Source organism: Zea mays, chromosome 2 (assembly GCF_902167145.1).
Source record: "Zea mays cultivar B73 chromosome 2, Zm-B73-REFERENCE-NAM-5.0, whole genome shotgun sequence".
Lineage (NCBI taxonomy): Eukaryota > Viridiplantae > Streptophyta > Magnoliopsida > Poales > Poaceae > Zea > Zea mays.
In genome coordinates this window covers 33,047,031-33,067,513 of record NC_050097.1, presented here as the reverse complement: position 1 = coordinate 33,067,513, position 20,483 = coordinate 33,047,031, and the positions used below count along the sequence as shown (strand labels likewise).

Here is a 20,483-nt window from a genome sequence, read left to right as displayed (position 1 = left end):
GTAACATTAGTTAGACCTATCACGTGTTCTCCCTTTAGAAGCTTGTGAAGGTTCTTCATCCCCACATGTGCTAAGCGGCGATGCCACAGCCAGCCCATGCTAGTCTTAGCAATTAAGCATGCATCTAGACCGGCCTCCTCTTTTGCAAAATCAACTAAATAGAGTTTGCCGTCTAATACACCCTTAAAAGCAAATGAACCATCACTTCTTCTAAAGACAGACACATCTACATTTGTGAATAGACAATTATACCCCATATTACATAATTGACTAACAGATAACAAATTATATCCAAGTGACTCAACTAAAAACACATTAGAAATAGAGTGCTCATTTGAGATTGCAATCTTGCCTAAGCCTTTCACCTTGCCTTGGTTCCCATCACCGAATATGATTGAATCTTGGGGATCCTTGTTCTTGACGTAGGAGGTGAACATCTTCTTCTCCCCCGTCATGTGGTTTGTGCATCTGTTGTCGATAATCCAGCTTGAACCCCCGGATGCATAAACCTGCAAGGCAAATTTAGGCTTGGGTTTTAGGTACCCAACTCTTGTTGGGTCCTACAAGGTTAGTCACAATGGCTTTAGGGACCCAAATGCAAGTTCTATCTCCCTTGCATCTTGCCCCTAACTTCCTAGCAAATACCTTCTTATTCTTTCTACAAATAGCAAATGAAGCATTACAAGCATGATATATTGTAGAAGGTTCATTAATTTTCCTAGGAACATTAACACCATTTCTCCTAGGCATATGATGAACAACATTTCTCCTAGACATATCTCTATCATGCATATAGGAAGAACTAGAAGCAAACATAGCATATGAATCAAAAGTATCATAACTTCTATAGGCATTTCTAGAATGTCTCCTATCATGATACATAAAGGCATGGTTCTTTTTAGCACTACTAGCCATAGGGGCCTTCCCTTTTTCCTTGGCGGGAATGGGAGTCTTATGGCTTGTTAAGTTCTTGGCTTCCCTCTTGAAGCCAAGTCCACCCTTAATTGAAGGGTGTCTACCAATCGTATAGGCATCCCTTGCAAATTTTAGCTTATCAAATTCACTTTTGCTAGTCTTAAGTTGGGCATTAAGACTAGCCATTTCATCATTTAACTTTGCAATAGAAGCTATGTGTTCACTACAAGCATCAATATCGAAATCTTTACACCTATTGCAAATCATGACATGTTCTACACAAGAGTTAGATTTATTTGCTACTTCTAGTTTAGCATTTAAATCATCATTAAAACCTCTTAAAGTAGAAATGGTTTCATGACACGTAGATAGTTCACAAGAAAGCATTTCATTCCTTTTAATTTCTAGAGCAAGAGAATTTTGCGCACTAACAAATTTATCATGCTCTTCATATAAAATGTCCTCTTGCTTTTCTAATAATCTATTCTTATCATTTAAAGCATCAATCAATTCATTTATCTTATCAATTTTGGTTCTATCTAAACCCTTGAATAAACATGAATAATCTATTTCATCATCACTAGACTCATCCTCACTTGAAGAAGCATAAGTACTAGTATTACGAGCGCTTACTTTCTTTTCCCTTGCCATGAGGCAAGTGTGATGCTCGTTGGGGAAGAGGGCCGATTTGTTGAAGGCGGTGGCGGCGAGTCCTTCGTTGTCAGAGTCGGAAGAGGAGCAATCCAAATCCCACTCCTTTCCAAGGTGCGCCTCACCCTTGGCCTTCTTGTAATTCTTCTTCTTTTCCCTCTTGTTCCCTTGTTCCTGGTCACTATCATTATCGGGACAGTTAGCGATAAAATGACCAATCTTACCACATTTGAAGCATGAGCGCTTCCCCTTCGTCTTGGTCTTTTTGGGATGCTCCTTGCGTCCCTTTAGCGCCGTCTTGAAGCGCTTGATGATGAGGGCCATCTCTTCATCATTGAGCCCGGCCGCCTCAACTTGCGCTACCTTGCTAGGTAGTGCCTCCTTGCTCCTTGATGCCTTGAGAGCAATGGGTTGAGGCTCATGGATTGGACCGTTCATTGCGTCGTCCACGTATCTCGCCTCCTTTATCATCATTCGCCCGCTCACGAACTTCCCAAGAACTTCTTCGGGCGACATCTTTGTGTACCTAGGATTTTCACGAATATTGTTCACAAGATGTGGATCAAGAACAGTAAAGGACCTTAGCATTAGACGAACGATGTCGTGGTCCGTCCATCGCGTGCTTCCGTAGCTCCTTATCGTGTTGATGAGGGTCTTGAGCTGGTTGTATGTTTGGGTTGGCTCCTCTCCCCTTATCATTGCAAATCTCCCAAGTTCGCCCTCCACCAACTCCATCTTGGTGAGCATGGTGACATCGTTCCCCTCATGTGAGATCCTGAGGGTGTCCCAGATCTGCTTGGCATTGTCCAAGCCACTCACCTTATTGTATTCGTCCCTGCACAATGAAGCTAGAAGAACAGTAGTAGCTTGTGCATTTTTGTGAATTTGCTCGTTAATGAACATAGGACTATCCGAGCTATCAAATTTCATTCCACTCTCTAGAATCTCCCATATGCTTGGATGGAGAGAGAACAAGTGACTACGCATTTTGTGACTCCAAAATCCGTAGTCCTCTCCATCAAAGTGAGGAGGTTTGCCAAGTGGAATGGAGAGCAAATGAGTATTTGTACTTTGCGGAATACGAGAGTAATCGAAAGAAAAGTTCGAATTGACCGTTTTCCGTTTCTCATAGTCGTTGTCGTCGTTGTCCTTTTGGGAAGAAGTGGACTCGTCGTTGTCGTCGTAGTAGACGATCTCCTTGATGCGCCTTGTCTTCTTCTTCTTCCCATCTCTTCGTTTGTGGCCCGAGCCCGAGTCGGTAGGCTTGTCATCTTTAGGCTCGTTGACGAAGGACTCCTCCTTATCATTGATCACCATCCCCTTGCCCTTAGGATCCATCTCTTCGGGCGATTAGTCCCTTACGTGAAGAGAACGGCTCTGATACCAATTGAGAGCACCTAGAGGGGGGGGTGAATAGGTGATCCTGTAAAACTTGAACTTAATGCCACAAGAACTTGGTTAAGCGTTAGCACAGTAATGCCAAGTGGCTAGAGAAGAGTCTTAGCGAAACACAATAACCACAACAGAATCAACACAGATAGACACAGTGGTTTATCCCGTGGTTCGGCCAAGTACAACACTTGCCTACTTCCACGTTGTGGCGTCCCAACGGACGAGAGTTGCAATCAACCCCTCTCAAGCGGTCCAAAGACCCACTTGAATACCATGGTGTTTTGCTTTTCTTTTCTATATCTCGTTTGCGAGGAATCTCCACAACTTGGAGCCTCTCGCCCTTACACTTTGATGCTCACAAAGAAGCACGGAGTAAGGGAGGGATGAGCAACTCACACAAGACACAAAGATCACAGCAAATACGCACACACAAGACCCAAACTTGAGCTCAAGAGACTATCACAAGTTTCACACTAGAACGGAGCTCAAATCACTAAGAATGTCGAACAAGTGCGCAAGAATGGAGTGTGAGTGATCAACAATGCTCAAAGGATGCTTGGTGCCCTCCTCCATGCGCCTAGGGGTCCCTTTTATAGCCCCAAGGCAGCTAGGAGCCGTTGAGAGCAATCTGGGAAGGCAATTCTTGCCTTCTGTCGCCTGGCGCACCGGACACTGTCCGGTGCGGATTTCCTTCCTTATTTGGCGAAGCCGACCGTTGGCAGCCTTGGAGCCGTTGACGCACCGGACACTGTCCGGTGCACACCGGATAGTCCGGTGCCCCCTACTAGTCGTTGGCTCGGCCACGTGTCCCGCGCGGATCGCGCGGCCGACCGTTGGCCCGGTCGACCGTTGGCTCACCGGACAGTCCGGTGAATTTTAGCCGTACGCCGTTAATTACTTCCCGAGAGCAGCAAGTTCGCCTGAGTCTGCCTGGCGCACCGGACACTGTCCGGTGCACCACCGGACAGTCCGGTGCACCCAGACTGAGCAGACTTTGGCTGAACAAAGCCATCTCTTTTTCAATTTGATTTCCCCTGTTTCCAGCACTTAGACACAATACATCAGTCCATAAAACAATGTACTAAGTCTAGAAACATACCTTTTGACTTGACTTGCACTTTGTCCACCACTTTGCATAGATCAATACTTAGGCACTTGTGTTGGACACTAAATCACCAAAATACTTAGAAATGGCCCAAAGGCACATTTCCCTTTCAATATTGTTCTAACCACTAATCGGGATCCAAGTTTATTCTGGAAGTGTTAAATTTCAGGTTTCACCTATTCACCCCTGCACCTCTAGGCGAGTATTAGGCATCTAACAACATAAGGCCCTAAGGCCCCTTGCATCTCGAGGCACCTGACAATGTAAGCACCTTGGGACCTTCATACCACTGGGTAGTGTAGAGCAGCCCTATAAAACTAGCCTCCAAACACATGTACGTGGTTGCTTGAGAACTCCCTAGAGGATTCAAGAACTTACTAACAACCTAACTCCTTCTCAAGCCTAAAGGATATGGTAGACCCACCGGGAGTAGTACAACCTTGGGTCATGGGCCCCACATATAAAAACCCTAAAAGATATCTCGCATTAATAGCTTAATGGATAAGCCTTGTGTACAATGCATTAAATGTATAGTGAGCAACATTAGGGGACTCACTAGGCATGCAGACACGCAACAAAGGTTGTAGAGCACTTGAGATCGCTATGTGATGCTTGTGCTAGTCCTATGATTGTGCAAGTGCACACATGATGTACAAGACAATATCATAAACTACAAGGGATAGTACCAACAACCAATCACCCTAGACCAGCTAGGCAGGGTCCTAATATCTAAAGACATAGGTTATCATACCTCCTCCAATGTATGTGCAGTATGTGCCTTAGGAAGAAATTTATATAGGAGTGCTAACTTTATATGTGAGCATGATGTTACAAGCACACCTCTGTACTGAGACACACATATAGGTTAGGTGTACTCAAAGTTGCTACATAAGCATACTTTAGTATTTATGAGCATATATATTCAAGCAATCCTACCTACTACAGATTGGGGAAGTCCTCATAACCATCACTAGGCAATATAGGGGCTCTAACTTTTGATAAAGAGTATGAGGAACTATAGTATGATCCATATGATCCATTGAGATCATATCCTTACTCTGGGCAGAACTGCCTCCATAGGATTGATACTTTGATGCATGCTTATTACAGGTCACGAGATCACAAGACCAAACTAAGACAAGTAGCTATTGGTCTTATGACAGATAGATACCACTATTGGTAATCCGGTATGCTCCCTTCGGTATCACAATTCTGGTCGTCTTGCAGATGTAGCCAATTTCAAAATTGAAGCCGCTCTGGAGTTTTTCGCTCTGCGTTGGACCGAATAGCCCATGCGTGTGGACATGCTTATACCAAACCCGAGGCAAAAATTTGTTTTGTGGGGCTTTGATCGAACCCACGACCCGAGCCTTCAACACATCAAAGACAACCAAGTGGATAGGCACACAGTTGTGATTGAATTAGACTCGACTCCTAGTTAACAGGGGCATATACAGGAAAATTACATGCAATTAATCACTCCTTGGTATCACAAATAGTGTCCTAAACAACCTTAATTTTGAGTATGTAGAGAATATGCTTGTAATAATACCATATAAAAGGGTGGTAGAGTAGCATTCAATTTGAGTTGAACCAGATATTGAACACGCCACAGGTATTTTTCAAAGATGCTTTGACACTGGAAGTTTCCCCCATTTGATTATCAGCTAATGTGGAATGACCTTGTTCTTAATACATCAAACTTGAGTAGCTATGCCCTAAGATTCGATACCTAGCAGTCCTGGTAAGCTTTATTTGATTGTGAATCTCTTGTTATGTGGTAGAATATGAAAGGGCTACATGACCATGCATCAATCTCTGAATAGCTGACCATGAATAAATCTGAATAGTAACATCATACACAATTTTCTTCTCCTTTTCTTTCTCTTTCTTCCTCTCTTTTTCTTCTCCCTCTGATCCTCTATATATCTTTTATACATAGTTTTCTTCCTCTCCTTCATCCATATATGGTCGGGGCTACCCTGATAGCCCATGTGTGAGACAATGAGGCACTGTAATACATATGTACAGAACACTATTTAAAGTTTAATTACAGCCAAAGCATAATACTCCTGGGACTACAATTTTAGTATGGCACACTTCAAATGGCATATGACACGTATATATGATGGTATCCAGCCTTTCACTAACCATCAGATATTCAGATGTCTATGCTAGAATCACGCAAATGAAAGGTTCAAGCCATTCTCCAGGGATCGATGTCCACCAGACCACCACCTATATATAGATAGGACAATCATTTTATTTCCCATAGCATGATTAAATATGCAATTTCAGTCCATGTGAAGGGCTCAAATTCCACTCATCGAGTACCTTTCAGGTACTATATATTCCAACAACAGCGACATATATATTGATTTATTTAATGAACTTAAAACATCATTATCACTACGACTCACTACTTATCATTTCAATCGAGGATGTGAACAGCCAACATACACATATCCAAAAAATTTAATTATAGCTTTCATCATTTGGAATTTTCATGGAATTTAGTCCTAAAAATTGTACTCCCCCCCCCCCCCCGGCCCGTTTTCCTATTTATCGTGTTTTAGTTCAAAAAATGAACTAGCAACCGACAAATATTTGAGAATAGAGAGGGTACGATTAGAACTTTTCATAATAAATAATAAAATGAAGTAGTGCCGCATTTTGTGTAAACTCATCAGTCCCTTTTATTAACTAACAACAACCGTGATTATATATTCATTTCTCTGTTCAATAAACTACTCAGCAATCTAATCTGCAGCTTCAGGACACGATTTATGCATACATAGGATACCATCGGAACACTAAAGATAACATATATGTTTTCATAATCGCACTGTCTAAGAATATATATAACCTATGTAATTCTATATATCAAAGTAGCCATCGAGTTAAACTATGTTGAGTTTGACCAAATTTATACAAAGAGTATATAAAAAAAGGTGTCGCTAGAGTCATCATATGGAATATATGTATATAATCTATTTTGTGTCATAAATATTAATACTATTCTTCTATAAACTTGGTCACTAGCTTTTTTTATAGTTTGTCCAAGGACAACTAGAACAATTTAAGATGCATAAATTCATGTGGGCCACAAGATGATAGGACCAAAATAAATTAATTGTATGTTTGTATATCATACCTATCCAATTTAAATGGCATGTAGCATCCCAAACATATACATATGCTGCTCTAAGGAGGTAAGCAGATAGAACATGCATGCTGAACTAATAACTCCACTATATTCACGAGTCCTGCCATGCATGCATATAGGTTGTTACATTCTAATTCTATTAATTGTTGCAGTGTATTATTATGTCGTCTATGTACTCTATCTGTAAGTTGTTTACTAAATCCACAAGTACAACAAGATAATAATTTTACAGCAAATTTCGGTAAAAAAAACCAAACAAAAAAATTATACGGAAGTATTTTTCACGACAAATTCACCCTCACCAAGATTAGTCTTACATCAACAATTGTCTAAGTCCATAAATATTGATCGTCAAAGTTGACAAGGCTTGAACACAAGAATCCTAATCGTATATGCAATTGAACAAAGCATTAACAAGCCATATTTATCAGTAGATGAGATAAGAGTAATCTAACGAGTAATATTGTTACACAAACTTGAAATAAAACTGTCTCTTTTTTAATTTCTTGATCATTTGACGTATGCTTGCATGGTTATAGATTGGCTAAGTGTGGATTAATATACCACACTAGTTGTGTAGGCCCTGGTTTAGTTTCCATCTTTTATCACATGACAGACATGCTAATAGTGCAACAATGCCTTGGTTGGACATTACATACCTCTACATGACCACCTTGCCATAGCAAAAGGAAGCTTTGATGTGCAGGTGCATATAGCCACACATAGTAGATTTGAGATAAGTTTGAGCAAACAAACATTATGGAACAATAAAAGTGGGAGTGAGATGATACAGGTTGTTACATGCTTATGAAAAAAGTATATATCACCATGATCGGTCCCAGGCCTTTATATACTTGAAACTTTATGTATAATAGAATTGCCATTAGCCGGTGCCAGGCATGTTGGAACTTGGGAAAAACTAACAAAAATATATATTGGTGTTTTGCTAGTAGGCTAGCAATTTTAAGGTAACAATCTGACTTTATTATACTATTGAAGGAAGCATGTGATATTGCAACCTAGGTAGTAGTTGAAAGTCCAACGGTTGTCCAGCAAAAAGAATAGCAGTAACTAGCTTGGCGCCCTTCTTTTGTTGATATAGAAAAACATATGTGCACTCACTTGCACCGATCCCATGCCTTTTCAGCCAAGAACATATGCAAACTTACAAATTTTGAGGTCAGCAAAATTGTCATTTTGTGTGTGGAAAATCAACATTCTCCTGCTCGTGAGGAGCTGGCAGGCTCAGATTTAGCAACGCGATGGTTGCCCTATATTGTACCAGAAATGTTTATTTCCTAACGAATATATGACCAGACTAGTACGTGTCGTCCCTGCTTTGTTGTTGTGCACATCATTATCCAGCTGGACGAAGTTCATTGCTTGCCCATATATAAAAACAGCAAAAGAAAAAACGAAACTTCCATTGCTAGGAACGGTGAGGCTAGGATATACTGTTAAGTTATAAACCCCAAATAATTAATCATAGTAGAAAGTAAATCCTCCAATTATTATTCGCGCGGAACTAGGAGTATTTGTTTTCATTATTCAAAACAATCTCTTTTTTGTGAACATCGAAGGGCAGCATATATATATAAACTTAATGTAATCCATGAATGTATTATTATATCGCCGGTCGTCGGTCCGTGAATTTACTAGTCCGACAGCAGAAAGTCAAACGAATGGCGTGTGCGGCCAGGGATTCTGACGAGTACAATGCAAGCACAAGCACCATGAATGGAACAGCCGCTAGCAAGCTGTATCTCAACAGTATCTCCTGCACATATATATATATATATATATATATATATATATATATATATATATATATATATATATATATATATATATATATATATATATATATATATATATATATATATATATCCGGAGCCATATACACCATTACTCCTACTTTGAATACCACCCCAGCGACATGACTATTCAAGAACAGAAAGGACTACAGTAGAAGATAAAACTGACCGATGGAGACACAATCCTGATGACATGCATGGTAGTGCGGAAACGGCGGCAGGCCGGGATAGATCTGCCGACCGTGCCACCGTATTGTGCCTTTCCTTGCTCTTTCCTCACCTCCTCCTCCACTCTGCCTCTTGCTGAGCTCATCTTATCCCTGACACACGCGGCGCCGTTTGTGGATCGGCTCTCGAGCCTAACAGTAAGCCTGGAAAGGAAAGAAGAGACAGAGTACGGTAGGGGAAGAACTGAGTAGTGGTACTAGTAATAAATAGATCTGGTCAGAAACACCTTGGAGGGAACTACGGATCCTCCGTCCGGTAGATTCCTGCTCCTGACGATGCCGCGCGCTGCCATATTCCAGAGGGGGGGGGGGGGGGGGGGGGGGGTGATTCATGAATGGTACAGTAAATTAAATCCTTGCCGGAAAGGGAGTTAAAAAAATGTGGTGGTACTTCCCCTAATGGCATAGGGCTCCTCGGAAAAGATGAGCGGAGGGGCGTCGTACGAGGCCGAGGGAGGGAAGCTAGCTAGCCCAAGAAGAAACGACGAGAAAAGTACAGCGCCATCAAGAAGGGAAAAAAACCTAGTAGTAGAGTAAACCCCCGGTCGTTCCATTCCATCAACCATCAAATCAAACAGCGCCATGAATGTAGGTGTAGAAAGACGGCCGGCCGGAAAACGCCCCCAAAAAAGATGAGATCGAAATTCTACTGCGAACGAATTAAGAAGAGACGGGTCATGCAGGGAGGATATAAGGGCTAGCCTAGCCACAGTGGGCGGCGCCGGCCGGCGGTGAGCGAGAGCCGCGCCCTGCCGTGAGGGTGTGCCAGCGGATGACAGAGAGAGCAGTGAGCACGCGGCCGCGACGGCACATCCGCGCCGGTGCCGTCACACCGGCCGTGTGCTCACTCTCTTCTGTCACCGCGCGCGCGCCCGCCGGACCGGCAGCCATCCGGGCCGCCGCCGCCACTGCTGCCGCTTACTCACTCCCCAGACGACGCCACAGAGCAACCTGGGTGCTTTGGCCGCTAATCTAGGCGAGGCGACTGGCGGTGGGTTGCATTGCATTGAGGAGGAGCGCGTACCGGCGGTCCCGCTTTATAGCGGGGAGGTGGGCCCGCGCGCGCACCAGCCCAGGCGTGGCAGGCTGGACGCTCGCGCTCCGGCTGATCCGATCCATACAGGTCGACCGAAGGCTTTTAGGGTTCGCGCGCGCGCTGCTCTCTGCTCTGCTCCGGTGCTCCCCATCGATCGGGTGGTGAGTGGTGGATGCGGCGGCGAACGTGGGCGGCTGCTGCCGTGGCCATGAACCCTCTGCCCATGCATGAGAGGTGTGGGAGCTTTGGCATGGCAACGGTGAGTGGAGGAATATGAGGAGGCTGGAGGCAGGCAGCTAGCTAGCTAGGCTTGCGAGGTGGGGTTGCTCGCTCCAGGAGATAAGGATATTCAAATGGAGGGCCAGTAGGGGCTTGACACGGAGCACATGTCTGTGACCTCGTCGCTTGCCTTTTCCAATTTCCACCGCGAGCTCCGTTCCGTTCCGTCGCAAAAAAAAAAATAAAGAGAGAATACGAGAGCACGCCCACATTACATTAGGGTCTGTTTGGTTGGGCTGTGGCTGTGGAAAAAGTTGCTGTGGGCTGTGAGCTGTGGAAAAAGCTGCTGTAGGCTGTGTACTGTTAAAAAGCTAAAAATCGTTTGGTGGAAACCACTAAAAGTCGTTAAAAGTTCTTTGATATATGTTTTCACAGTTCCATCCAAAAGTCACTAAAAGCAGGTCTAGGGGTGCTTTCAGTTTTGCACTACGAGAAAGTCGACTTTTAGAAAAAGCTGCTTCCTGGATCCAGCCCTTTGGTTGGCTTTTGGCTTTTAGGGGGCAAAAGCCAAAGCCAAAAGCCAAACCAAATACACCCTTAGTACAGTGGAGGCGGTACGTGGCCGCTTTTCGTCCGGACAGTTGAAAGGCGATCCATTATATTCCAGCGTGATACTAGTAAACCGTTTTCGACTGAAGCTCCGACTTTCTTGGCAACTGCAAGAAGCAGCCCACTGAGCGTTACCACACAGCAAGCAGCCCACTGGGCCCATGGCGTCAGTAGACTTTGCGTTGTGCGTCACGCACTCACGCTGCTGGTACTCCTCTGCAGCGAGCGGGGGGCGATGTGATATGACAGTACGACGGCCTGGGCGATCGGCGCCGGCACCGAGGCCGGTGGATGATGATGCAGCTGATCAGCGGCATGCCTCCCCCGTGGATTTCTTTTTCTGGAGCGTGCCTGCAACCGCTGCGAGTCCCAAAGCATGCATGTATTGTACCCTGGCCTGCGCCCTGCTCCGCTGCGCCTGCTAACCGTTCCGCTGAAACCAAGATATGCTACAGCCTACCGCCATATAGCTAGCCCCGGTACCAGCACAGCAGCACGGAATTCGTACCGGTGGTCCACGGTACGGGTGCTACCAGCACGGCTGTTTTGAACACGCATTATGGGGTTTTTAGAGAGGGAATAACTATCTTTATAGAAACTGGCAAAAGCTTACTACCTTTAACCAAAAATAAATGTTGTTGTCGTTCTTCAAAAAGTCAAGACACAACAATTGTTGCTGAGATCATCTACTAGCTATTTACATGAGTATATAGCTCGGTTCGTCCTTTTTCAAGTTTTTTTTACACATTTTACAACGGTTGTCTTGTCAAAGCTAAGTTATACGGTTAGTAGCTCATATTCTAGATCAAAACACTATGTTTGCTTACTCATAACAAAAGTCATATATATATTGCGATAGTAACAAACAAAAATAGATACAATAATAGTGGTAAGGTATACGCTTCAAAAATATTTTGTTTCCGATGAATGACTTGCCTATATGTACTGACCACGTGCTAGTAAGGGTATGCATAACTATGAGCAATCAATTTTACCTTGATTTGTTCAAGGAGAGCCATGCCATTTATATGATGTGCAACCAACTAATGTTGGAGAAATCAAGGATGTTCAATTCACTCCTTAATTTGCGAAACTAGGCTTCATGAAGTGTCTTGCTGAATATATTAGCAAGTTGATTGTCATTGCCTACACGCCCAATTGAGACATCCACTTTTGCTTGATGATATATAATGGAATGGTGGCATACATCAATATGCTTTGTTCTCAAGTGTTCAACCGAGTTGGCCATCTTGCGAACACAAGATTCACTTGTCCCTTGTGGTTCGGGTTGATGATAAGTGATTGTCAACGGGTAGCGCTCTGGGGTAGTCAGTTGCCTAACTAGAGTGTGAGGTTATGTATGTGCAACCATGTCGACCGGCTTGTGGTGTGGTGTGTAGGTGTGGAGCACAGAGATGGTGGTCAACGGTTGAGGTGAAGGTCATGTGGGCTCGTGCTAATGGACCGGGAACGGTGAAGGACGAGTGTTGGATCTTGTCTGACGGATCGGAGCAGTCGAATGATCAGCCGTGGTGGCTGACACCTAGGACACGCACTCGCGCGAGGACATGGCGGCGCGGTTGAGGACTGACGAGACACGTGTCTAGGATGTGGGGACACACACGTGGTGCGATATTCACGACGGTTTGGTGGTTTGGGCCTCAAAACCACCCATCGCTATGGATGGCAGGTTTTGCTGAGTTTGGGCATAAAAACCACCCAGCGCTACGGATGTCGTGTTTTGCTGAGTTTGGGCATCAAAACTCGGAGGTGGCGGTTCCAGTGGGAATTGGTGGCAACACGTGGCATCACAACGAAGGGTGCATCAAGGCGAAGCAACTTCGTGTGGAGCGTGTGGCCGTCGGATCGAAAACCTAGGAGTTGGTCCATTCGCACCGGTGGAGTGGATAGGCTCTATATAAATAGGGGTAGTTTAGCAAATGGAAATAACCCTCTATAAATAGAGAGGAGGGTTGTTATTACATCCATCTCTTGACTGCCATTTTGTTGACACTTCACATTTTAGAGCTCCTAGTTTTCTCTCTCGGTAGACACCCGTTGAGACGAGGGATCCACAGCGATTTTGCAATCGACAGCTGTATTTTTGATCTGCAAGTTTAATAAGAGGAAGGGTCGTCAGTACAGCCCACAACGTTCGTTCACTTCTCCATCTCAGTTTTGCATCCTTGCTGAAATTTGGAGTTGTTTTGGTCTCTTATTCTTCTTTGGCATCTCTTGTGTTTTTGTGGAAAACCCTTGAATCTCTTAAGAGGATTTAGTTTGGGGGTTTGTTGGTGGATGAGATATACTATTAGGATTACTACTTACGACCTGTTGGTGTAGCTTGTGGTTATGATCTTAGCTGATCTCGTTTTGAGTTTGTTCTAGAAAACCTCAATTTTGTACGTATTTTCAGATAGGCGGTTGATTCACAAGTCCAATTGGGCTAAAAAATTGTGGATACCTTGGAAACATATTTTTCTAGGTGCGTGTAAAATTTTATCTCAATCGAAGTTAATTTGCTTCAGTTTCGCATCCGAGAACATAATTTTGTGAAGATGAAATTAGCACTTGTTCGCGACACGGTTTTGGACCGATTCGGATTTTTCAGTGTCCGATTCGCGATATGTTTGTTTTGCTGGTCTCATGTGAGTATTAGAAACATTTTGAAATCACGAGATCATTGATTTATGATGTGATTTTGGTTTGAGCGCTTATTTATTTCAATTGAAGTGAAGTGCTCATTTTAAGTGTTTGGCAACAAAATTTTGGTTGGCTCCCATTCAACCCCTTCTGGTCACCTCACTGATCCTTCACATCTTTATGACACTCTCATTGTCACATAATAATGGTACTTGTGTGAGCTTGATTCTATAATCTTGTAATATTGCTTTCATCCATAGTAATTGTGCACAATAACCTCCTATCAAAACATATTCGACTTTAATCATTGATAGTGCAACCAAATTGTTTTTATTTAATGACCAAGTCACAGGTGAACTTCCCAAGCATTTGGCTGCCTGATGTACTTTTTTATGGATATCTTTTATAGCTTGTTATGGTACAAAAGAGGTTTGCCGAGTGGGTTTAGGACGGCCTCTATTCCTATGAGTACTTCCATAAGAGTGTGTCATTCCAAAAGAGGGGTTTCTATATCCTCTTGCCATTAAAACCTAACGGCTACTAACTTGTTAGAAAACTTTTTGAAAGAGTTTATAGTGAAATTTTAGAATGCATCTTGGAAGTGTAGTATGGGAGTAACCCTATCGAACGTGAATCATGGGACATAGTTAAAGGTATACAACCTTTGCATAGTGTAAAAATCGTTATAACTGTTGTGCTCGCAGTCATGAATAGCATGAACTTCTTATTGAATTGTTGCTTAATGTCATAATTATATGTGTTATTCATTAACCTTTTTTAGATGATTATCTTGTTATTCCGACATAAACTTGATTTTTTTGTAATTTGATGATAAAACTTGAATCATTAAAATGGTAACTGTTGTAAGCATGTCATATTTTTTAGCTTCATAATCCATGTTATAATTGTTAAGTATGAAATGTACTTACACTTGTTCATTTTTGTTATGAAATGTATAAAAGGCTTTTGTTGAGCATCCTGATTATTGAGATCATGTTCAACAAGTTAATGTCCTTGTGCAATGGAAGCTACCGCTTTTACAACATGTTATAAAGGCTAAGTTCTTATGATGAATGGTTAACTATTTTGTATTATCGTTTAATTTTACTTTCACAGTATAGAGTTTTATTTTATATATATATATATATATATAGCTAGGGAAGCCCAAGCCAATGCTGCCATCTAGTTCAGTCACACCACATAAGCCGACCCAACTCATGATGTCTATAAAAGCAGCTCTAGACTCCAAGGATTAGGGTTTCAGGCGTGGTGGCGGACTCGCGAGGCACAAGCAGTGGCCAGGCGTCACCGACAGCGTCCTACAACCCAAGGCGCGATCATCCGCGGCCACCGCCGCCCGAGGCACGAGCGGCGATGCTGACCGCCTGCGGCAGCATCCGATGACGACAACCTCATCCAATCTTACGCGTCTCGGGCATCCTATGACCGCCTTCGATTCGGTGGACTTTGAGGCATCCTCTGGTCCAGTGGCTCAGGGTCGTCCTCCGGTGATGACCTCCTCGATTCGTGTTTATGCCTTCCATTATTGTGTTTTATGCCTACTACTTACACCATTTATGCATTCTATTGAGGATTTTTATGATGGTGGTATGACGTCTCTCACGTGGCTTGGTTTTTTACGGTAACCACCTGGATTTGCGCACATTTGTTACAGGGGTATTGAAAGGGAAATAGGGTTTAACCTTTTTCCTATAAATAATTTTGGTGGTTGAATGCCCAACACAAATAATTGGACTAACTAGTTTGCTCTAGATTATATATTCCACAGGTGCATAAAGGTTCAACACAAACCAATAAAAGATCAAATTTAGGGTTCAAAAGCAAAGGAGCAAAGGAACCCAGGGTGTCGTGGTCTGGCGCACCGGACAGTGTCCGGTGCACCAGAACCGTACAACTCCAAACTCGCCACCTTTGGGTTTTTGAGGGCGTGCTCCGCTATAATTCACCAGACTGTCTGGTGCACCAGCGGAGCAACGACTACCAACGCAACGGTCGACTGCAACGGACACCTGTGAATGCTACAGTGCGCGGATAGTGCGCGCAGAAGTCAGAGCAGCCGTCAGAGGCGCACCGGACTGTCCGGTGCCACTTGAAGACAAAGCTCCAATGGTCGTCTGCGCCCAAACCCTAATGGTTGGGTGACGTGGCTGGCACACCGGACAGCGTCCGATGGCACACCGGATTGTCCGGTGCGCCCATCGATAGTAGCCCCTCGCCAACGGTTGTTTGGTGGTTGGAGGCTATAAATACCCCCCAACCACCTCCACTCCAACCATCCAAGCATTCATCACACTTCATTCAATACAAGAGCAAAGTGCAACACTCCAAGACACAAAATCAAAGCCACCGATCCAATCAAAGTCCCCAATTCAATTCTAGTGTTTTAGGACTTGTGAGAGGATCGTTGTGGTGTTTCTTTGTTGCTCTTGTTGCTTGGTTGGCTTTCTTCTTTCTCTCAATCTTATTCTGAAAGCCTTGTAAGCGAAGCAAGAGACACCAATCGTGTGGTGGTCCTTACGGGGTCTAAGTGACCCAAGAAATCAAGGAAGAAAGCTCACTCAGTCTAGGTGACCGTTTGAGAGAGGGAAAGGGTTGAAAGAGACCCGGTCTTTGTGACCACCTCAACGGGGACTAGGTTCTTTAGAACCGAACCTCAGTAAAACAAATCACCCTGTTCAACCGCATTATTTCTTGGTTGATTTGTTTTCCCCTCTCTCCCAAACTTAATATTCGTTCTAACGCTAACCCCGGCTTGTAGTGTGTGCTTAAGTTTATAATTTTCAGATTACGCCTATCCACCCCCCCTCCAGGCGACTTTCAGGTATTAAACGTGATATCACGATGACCATTGTAACAACATTTACGGATTTTTACGCCTACCATTGTCACTATTTATGCTCAGAATTGAGAATTTTTAAGCTAAAACCTGTGGGTGCGCCCATCAATGTTCCACTTGCATATTTTTCGCGTGTATAGTGAAAAAGGGGAATCCCTTGATTTATGGTGTTCGTAAGTGCCATAAAAAATCAAATCCATTAGTTAACTCTTCTAATCAACTCCCCTAATTAAATTTGTTGATTTATGGTGGCTACATGGACGTGAGAACTGTTGATTGGGAGTGAATCAACATTTACGTTGTTATAAAACTCTATTTATGCTCTATCTTGAAGATTTTTTACGATAATGCATACAACGTATCAGAGTTACCAACGTCTCTCACTTTAGCTCGGTATTGTTCAAAACTGAGGGTTCTTACGCATAAAACTAAAGGCTTGCCATAAAAATCGCCCCCTACCATAAACCTAGATCCCGCATGTGCGCCAGATCAAAATGTCCCTAATTTCCGGCACAAAATCGTACTGCCATAAACATCCATATTTGTTGTGGGACTATTGATTGGGTCCATATTAAAACTTTTTCATCAATTATGGTGCACGGTTTAGTTATTTATGCAACTTTCTATAAGAATTTATGCTTTCCGCGGTACCTGTCATCCAATTTTTGCGCGCATGCAGTGGTATTGTGGAAACGAAAATGCCATCCAAAAACTGTGCACGTGTAATGAAAACTCTCGCGATCTGCCATAATCATCGGATCTAACATAAAAATAGAAACTGGATGCATACGCCTAGCATGGGACTTGGTCTAGTGGTTGGCCGGTGTTTTTATGTTATCTCTATTAACTATTTACTCTATTTCTATGAATTATTTACGCTATTTATATAAAAAAATAGAACCGCAATTTATGGTGTGCGTCCCACATGAGAGTGGGTGTTGGACTGACGCGCGTGGAGACTTTTGACCTGGTGCACTTTTCGATCAGGTTTTATGTAGCTATTGGAAGTCATGTGCTCATAGTATACTCTATATATATAGTTTGTATCAAGTTTTACCCTCAAAAGTATATTATGCATGATAAATTGGTTCTGTTTGGTTTGTTGTGTTCTACTCAATTGCTGGTTCGTTAGGGGCTTTTGGCGTCGGTCGGCCGATCCAGTCCTAGGCTCACGGTAATGGCCTGAAGCACTCGGCAAACCCTGAAAAACACTCAACAAAGCCTTTGCCGAGTGTGACACTCGACAAAGAGGGCTCGGCGAACAGTACATCGGCAACGGCTTCTTTGTCAAGTACTTTTTATCGGGCACTCGGCAAAGACTTTGCCGAGTGTCAGTCGGTACTCGGAAAAGAAAAGCGGTCGTCATGGCGTAGGGGTAACGGAGACGGCGGCTTTGCCGAGTGTTCTAGGTGACACTCGGCAAAGAAGTTACCTCTTTGCCGAGTGTCTATCGACCTGCACTCGGTAAAGGATCTACCAGCGGGTCCCTTTGTCAGGTTCTTTGCCGAGTGCTCTGTGTGGCACTCGACAAAGCGTGCCTCTTTGCCGAGTGCCAGGGCCATAGCACTCGGCAAAGAAGCTATACAAGTGCCCAGGTATTGCTTCTCTGCCGAGTGCTATGGACCTGACACTCGGCAAAGCACCTCTTTGCCGAGTGTTACACTCGGCAAAGTGACCAGTATACACCTTTTTATTTGTTTTTTTCTATTCCATCCAAACAAACAAAAGATGCCACATATACATCACATATATCACATATATACATCTCAGATATCATCACAGACATAAATATCCAACACAAACATAAATATCCAAATTCTTAATACAAACATAAGTATCAAGACCATAAGTCTCATAAGTCTCAAGCTCTGACATAAGTATCCAACACAAACATAAGTATTCAACACAAGTACTGAAGTCTCAACACTAAGAATATAACTCTCATCGAGGTGGGCGGCTGGACTAGAGCGGCGATGGGTCGGGCGATCCATGAGGGTTGTTGGATGCCGCCCCAGATTGGCCCTGCACAGAGAAGAGATTGCATGTGTTATACCAGATGCATTACCAACATCTAACTACATTTTTGATACTCATAGGAGTATGGAAGAAAGTAGGGTCAACTGTAGGGAACAATGGAGGTGCTGGAGCGAAACCCTGTGCGGCGCTAAGGTTCTTCATGTATTGGAACATCTCCGTCATCCTATGCTGATCTACCAGGCGGGCCTCCCGCTCCGCCATCATCCTTGCCTCCATCTCTTGACGTTCCCTCATCTCTTCTTCTATTTGGGTTTGTAATAATCCAAGCCAATGTTATAGTAACTCAAAGAGAAGGTATAAAACTCAAGAAATGACGAGTTATAGAAGCACTAACCTCGAGTTGTTGTATGTGACGCTGTGAGCTGTCGTGCCGAGGTCGTATGGCTAGACTCAAGCCCGTGCTCCTTGCTCGCACCTGAGACAGAGTGGGAGTGGACGACGAGTTGATTGCCCCGTCGGCAATCCAGTACCGCCCATGTCTCTAGCCTCCTCCGACCCTCATGAGCACATCGAGGTCGATCTGCTCGGTCCTTGGATCGTATTCTAGGCCATGGACCTTCTGCGCCATGGCGGTGTAGTCATGAAGGCGACTGTAGACGGCGGGGTTGATGTACGCCACAGGCTCATCATCCGGGTTGTAGGTGACGTCGGACGTCGCCTTGCCCTTATGGGCCATAGCATAGTCCGAGAAGATGGAGCAAGGTTGGCCACCATGTGAAGTCGACTGCAAGAAAACCAACGAGATAATTAGAAATAATATCTAATCCAGTGCTATATACCTAAATAAAAAAGAGGGTGTACCCATGCTTCTGCATATTAGCCTAGGCTATGGCTGCCTTGGTGGTGGGAGGGACCCTGCATCATCAGACGCCGTTCTCGGCTTGCGTTGTGCGCCTCGTCCCACTCAGACGAGCACCACCTATCCACCATCTGCTCCCAGCATAGAGGATGTGCGATGCACCAATATGGAATCATCTACAAAGTAAACACGTACACTGTATATCAGAAGATAAAGTTAAATTCATGCATGGAGTACTAGTACCAAACATGCATGACTTTACCTGCAGGTACTGGTGTCTGGTCAATGATATGGTTCGGGCTTGCTGCTTGGTCACCTTCTCCCCAAGGATGGAGCCGTGGTAGCTAACGATGGCCTAGATTCGGGCCTCATCGTGCATGTCCACGATGAGCTTCTTATAGCTCATGGTGGCCATTAAAAGGATCACGATGCCCAAGAGGGGGGTGAATTGGGCTTTTCTAAAAATCAACACTCATTAAAACCTAAGCAAGAGTCCAACTTCACCCCAACAACTAACACTAAGAGAATAATACTAAAAATACAATAATGCTAAGACAATACTTCAAATACTTGCTAAACAAATACACAATGTAAAATGCTTAAATTAAGTGCGGAATGTAAAGCAAGGTTTAGAAGACTCTTCCATTTTTTCCCGAGGTATCGAAGAGTCGTCACTTTCCACTAGTCCTCGTTGGAGCACTCGCGCAAGGGTATCGCTCCCCCTTGGTCCTCGCAAGAACCAAGTGCTCACTACGAGATGATCCTTTGCCACTCCGGGGCGGTGGATCCCTCACGACCGCTTACAAACTTGTGTCGGGTCACCAACAAGATCTCCACGGTGATCACCGAGCTCCCAACGCCACCAAGCCGTCTAGGTGATGCCGATCACCAAGAGTAACAAGTCGTAGACTTTCGCTTGACCAAGAGAAGCCTAATGCAAGTGGTGTGTGCTCTAGGTGGCTCTCGCTAGCGTTAATAAGGTCCAAATGTGGGATTAGGATCTCTAATCACCT

General features: G+C 43.9%; 2 protein-coding genes and 1 non-coding gene across 7 annotated transcripts; 1 reads left to right on the top strand and 2 right to left on the bottom strand.

Annotated features, from left to right (window-relative positions):
• Positions 1-5,761: 5,761 nt before the first annotated feature.
• Positions 5,762-10,647, bottom strand: LOC109029535 (uncharacterized). 5 transcript variants are annotated; one of them, NR_158544.1, is made up of 3 exons: positions 10,295-10,568; positions 9,213-9,556; positions 5,762-6,301 (listed from the first exon to the last, which is right to left on the bottom strand). NR_158544.1 is itself a non-coding variant. In NM_001346918.1 (2 exons), exon 1 carries the CDS (start codon positions 10,533-10,535, stop codon positions 10,308-10,310), a length of 228 nt encoding a protein of 75 aa, NP_001333847.1. In that variant the 5' UTR covers positions 10,536-10,624; the 3' UTR covers positions 5,762-6,301; positions 10,295-10,307. The 5 variants fall into 5 exon arrangements, 3 of the variants coding, with proteins under 3 accessions (NP_001333847.1, XP_035820902.1, XP_035820901.1); XR_004856025.1 differs by having other exon boundaries at positions 5,881-6,301; positions 9,213-9,414; positions 10,295-10,647; NM_001346918.1 differs by lacking the exon at positions 9,213-9,556 and having other exon boundaries at positions 10,295-10,624.
• LOC118476298 (uncharacterized) lies at positions 6,169-9,731 on the top strand. Its single transcript, XM_035965234.1, has 2 exons — positions 6,169-6,298; positions 9,210-9,731. Exons 1-2 carry the CDS (start codon positions 6,189-6,191, stop codon positions 9,460-9,462), a joined length of 363 nt encoding a protein of 120 aa, XP_035821127.1. The 5' UTR covers positions 6,169-6,188; the 3' UTR covers positions 9,463-9,731.
• MIR156e (microRNA MIR156e) lies at positions 10,024-10,149 on the bottom strand. The gene has a single exon (NR_121021.1). It is a non-coding gene; the product is annotated as a microRNA MIR156e (primary transcript).
• Positions 10,648-20,483: the final 9,836 nt, after the last annotated feature.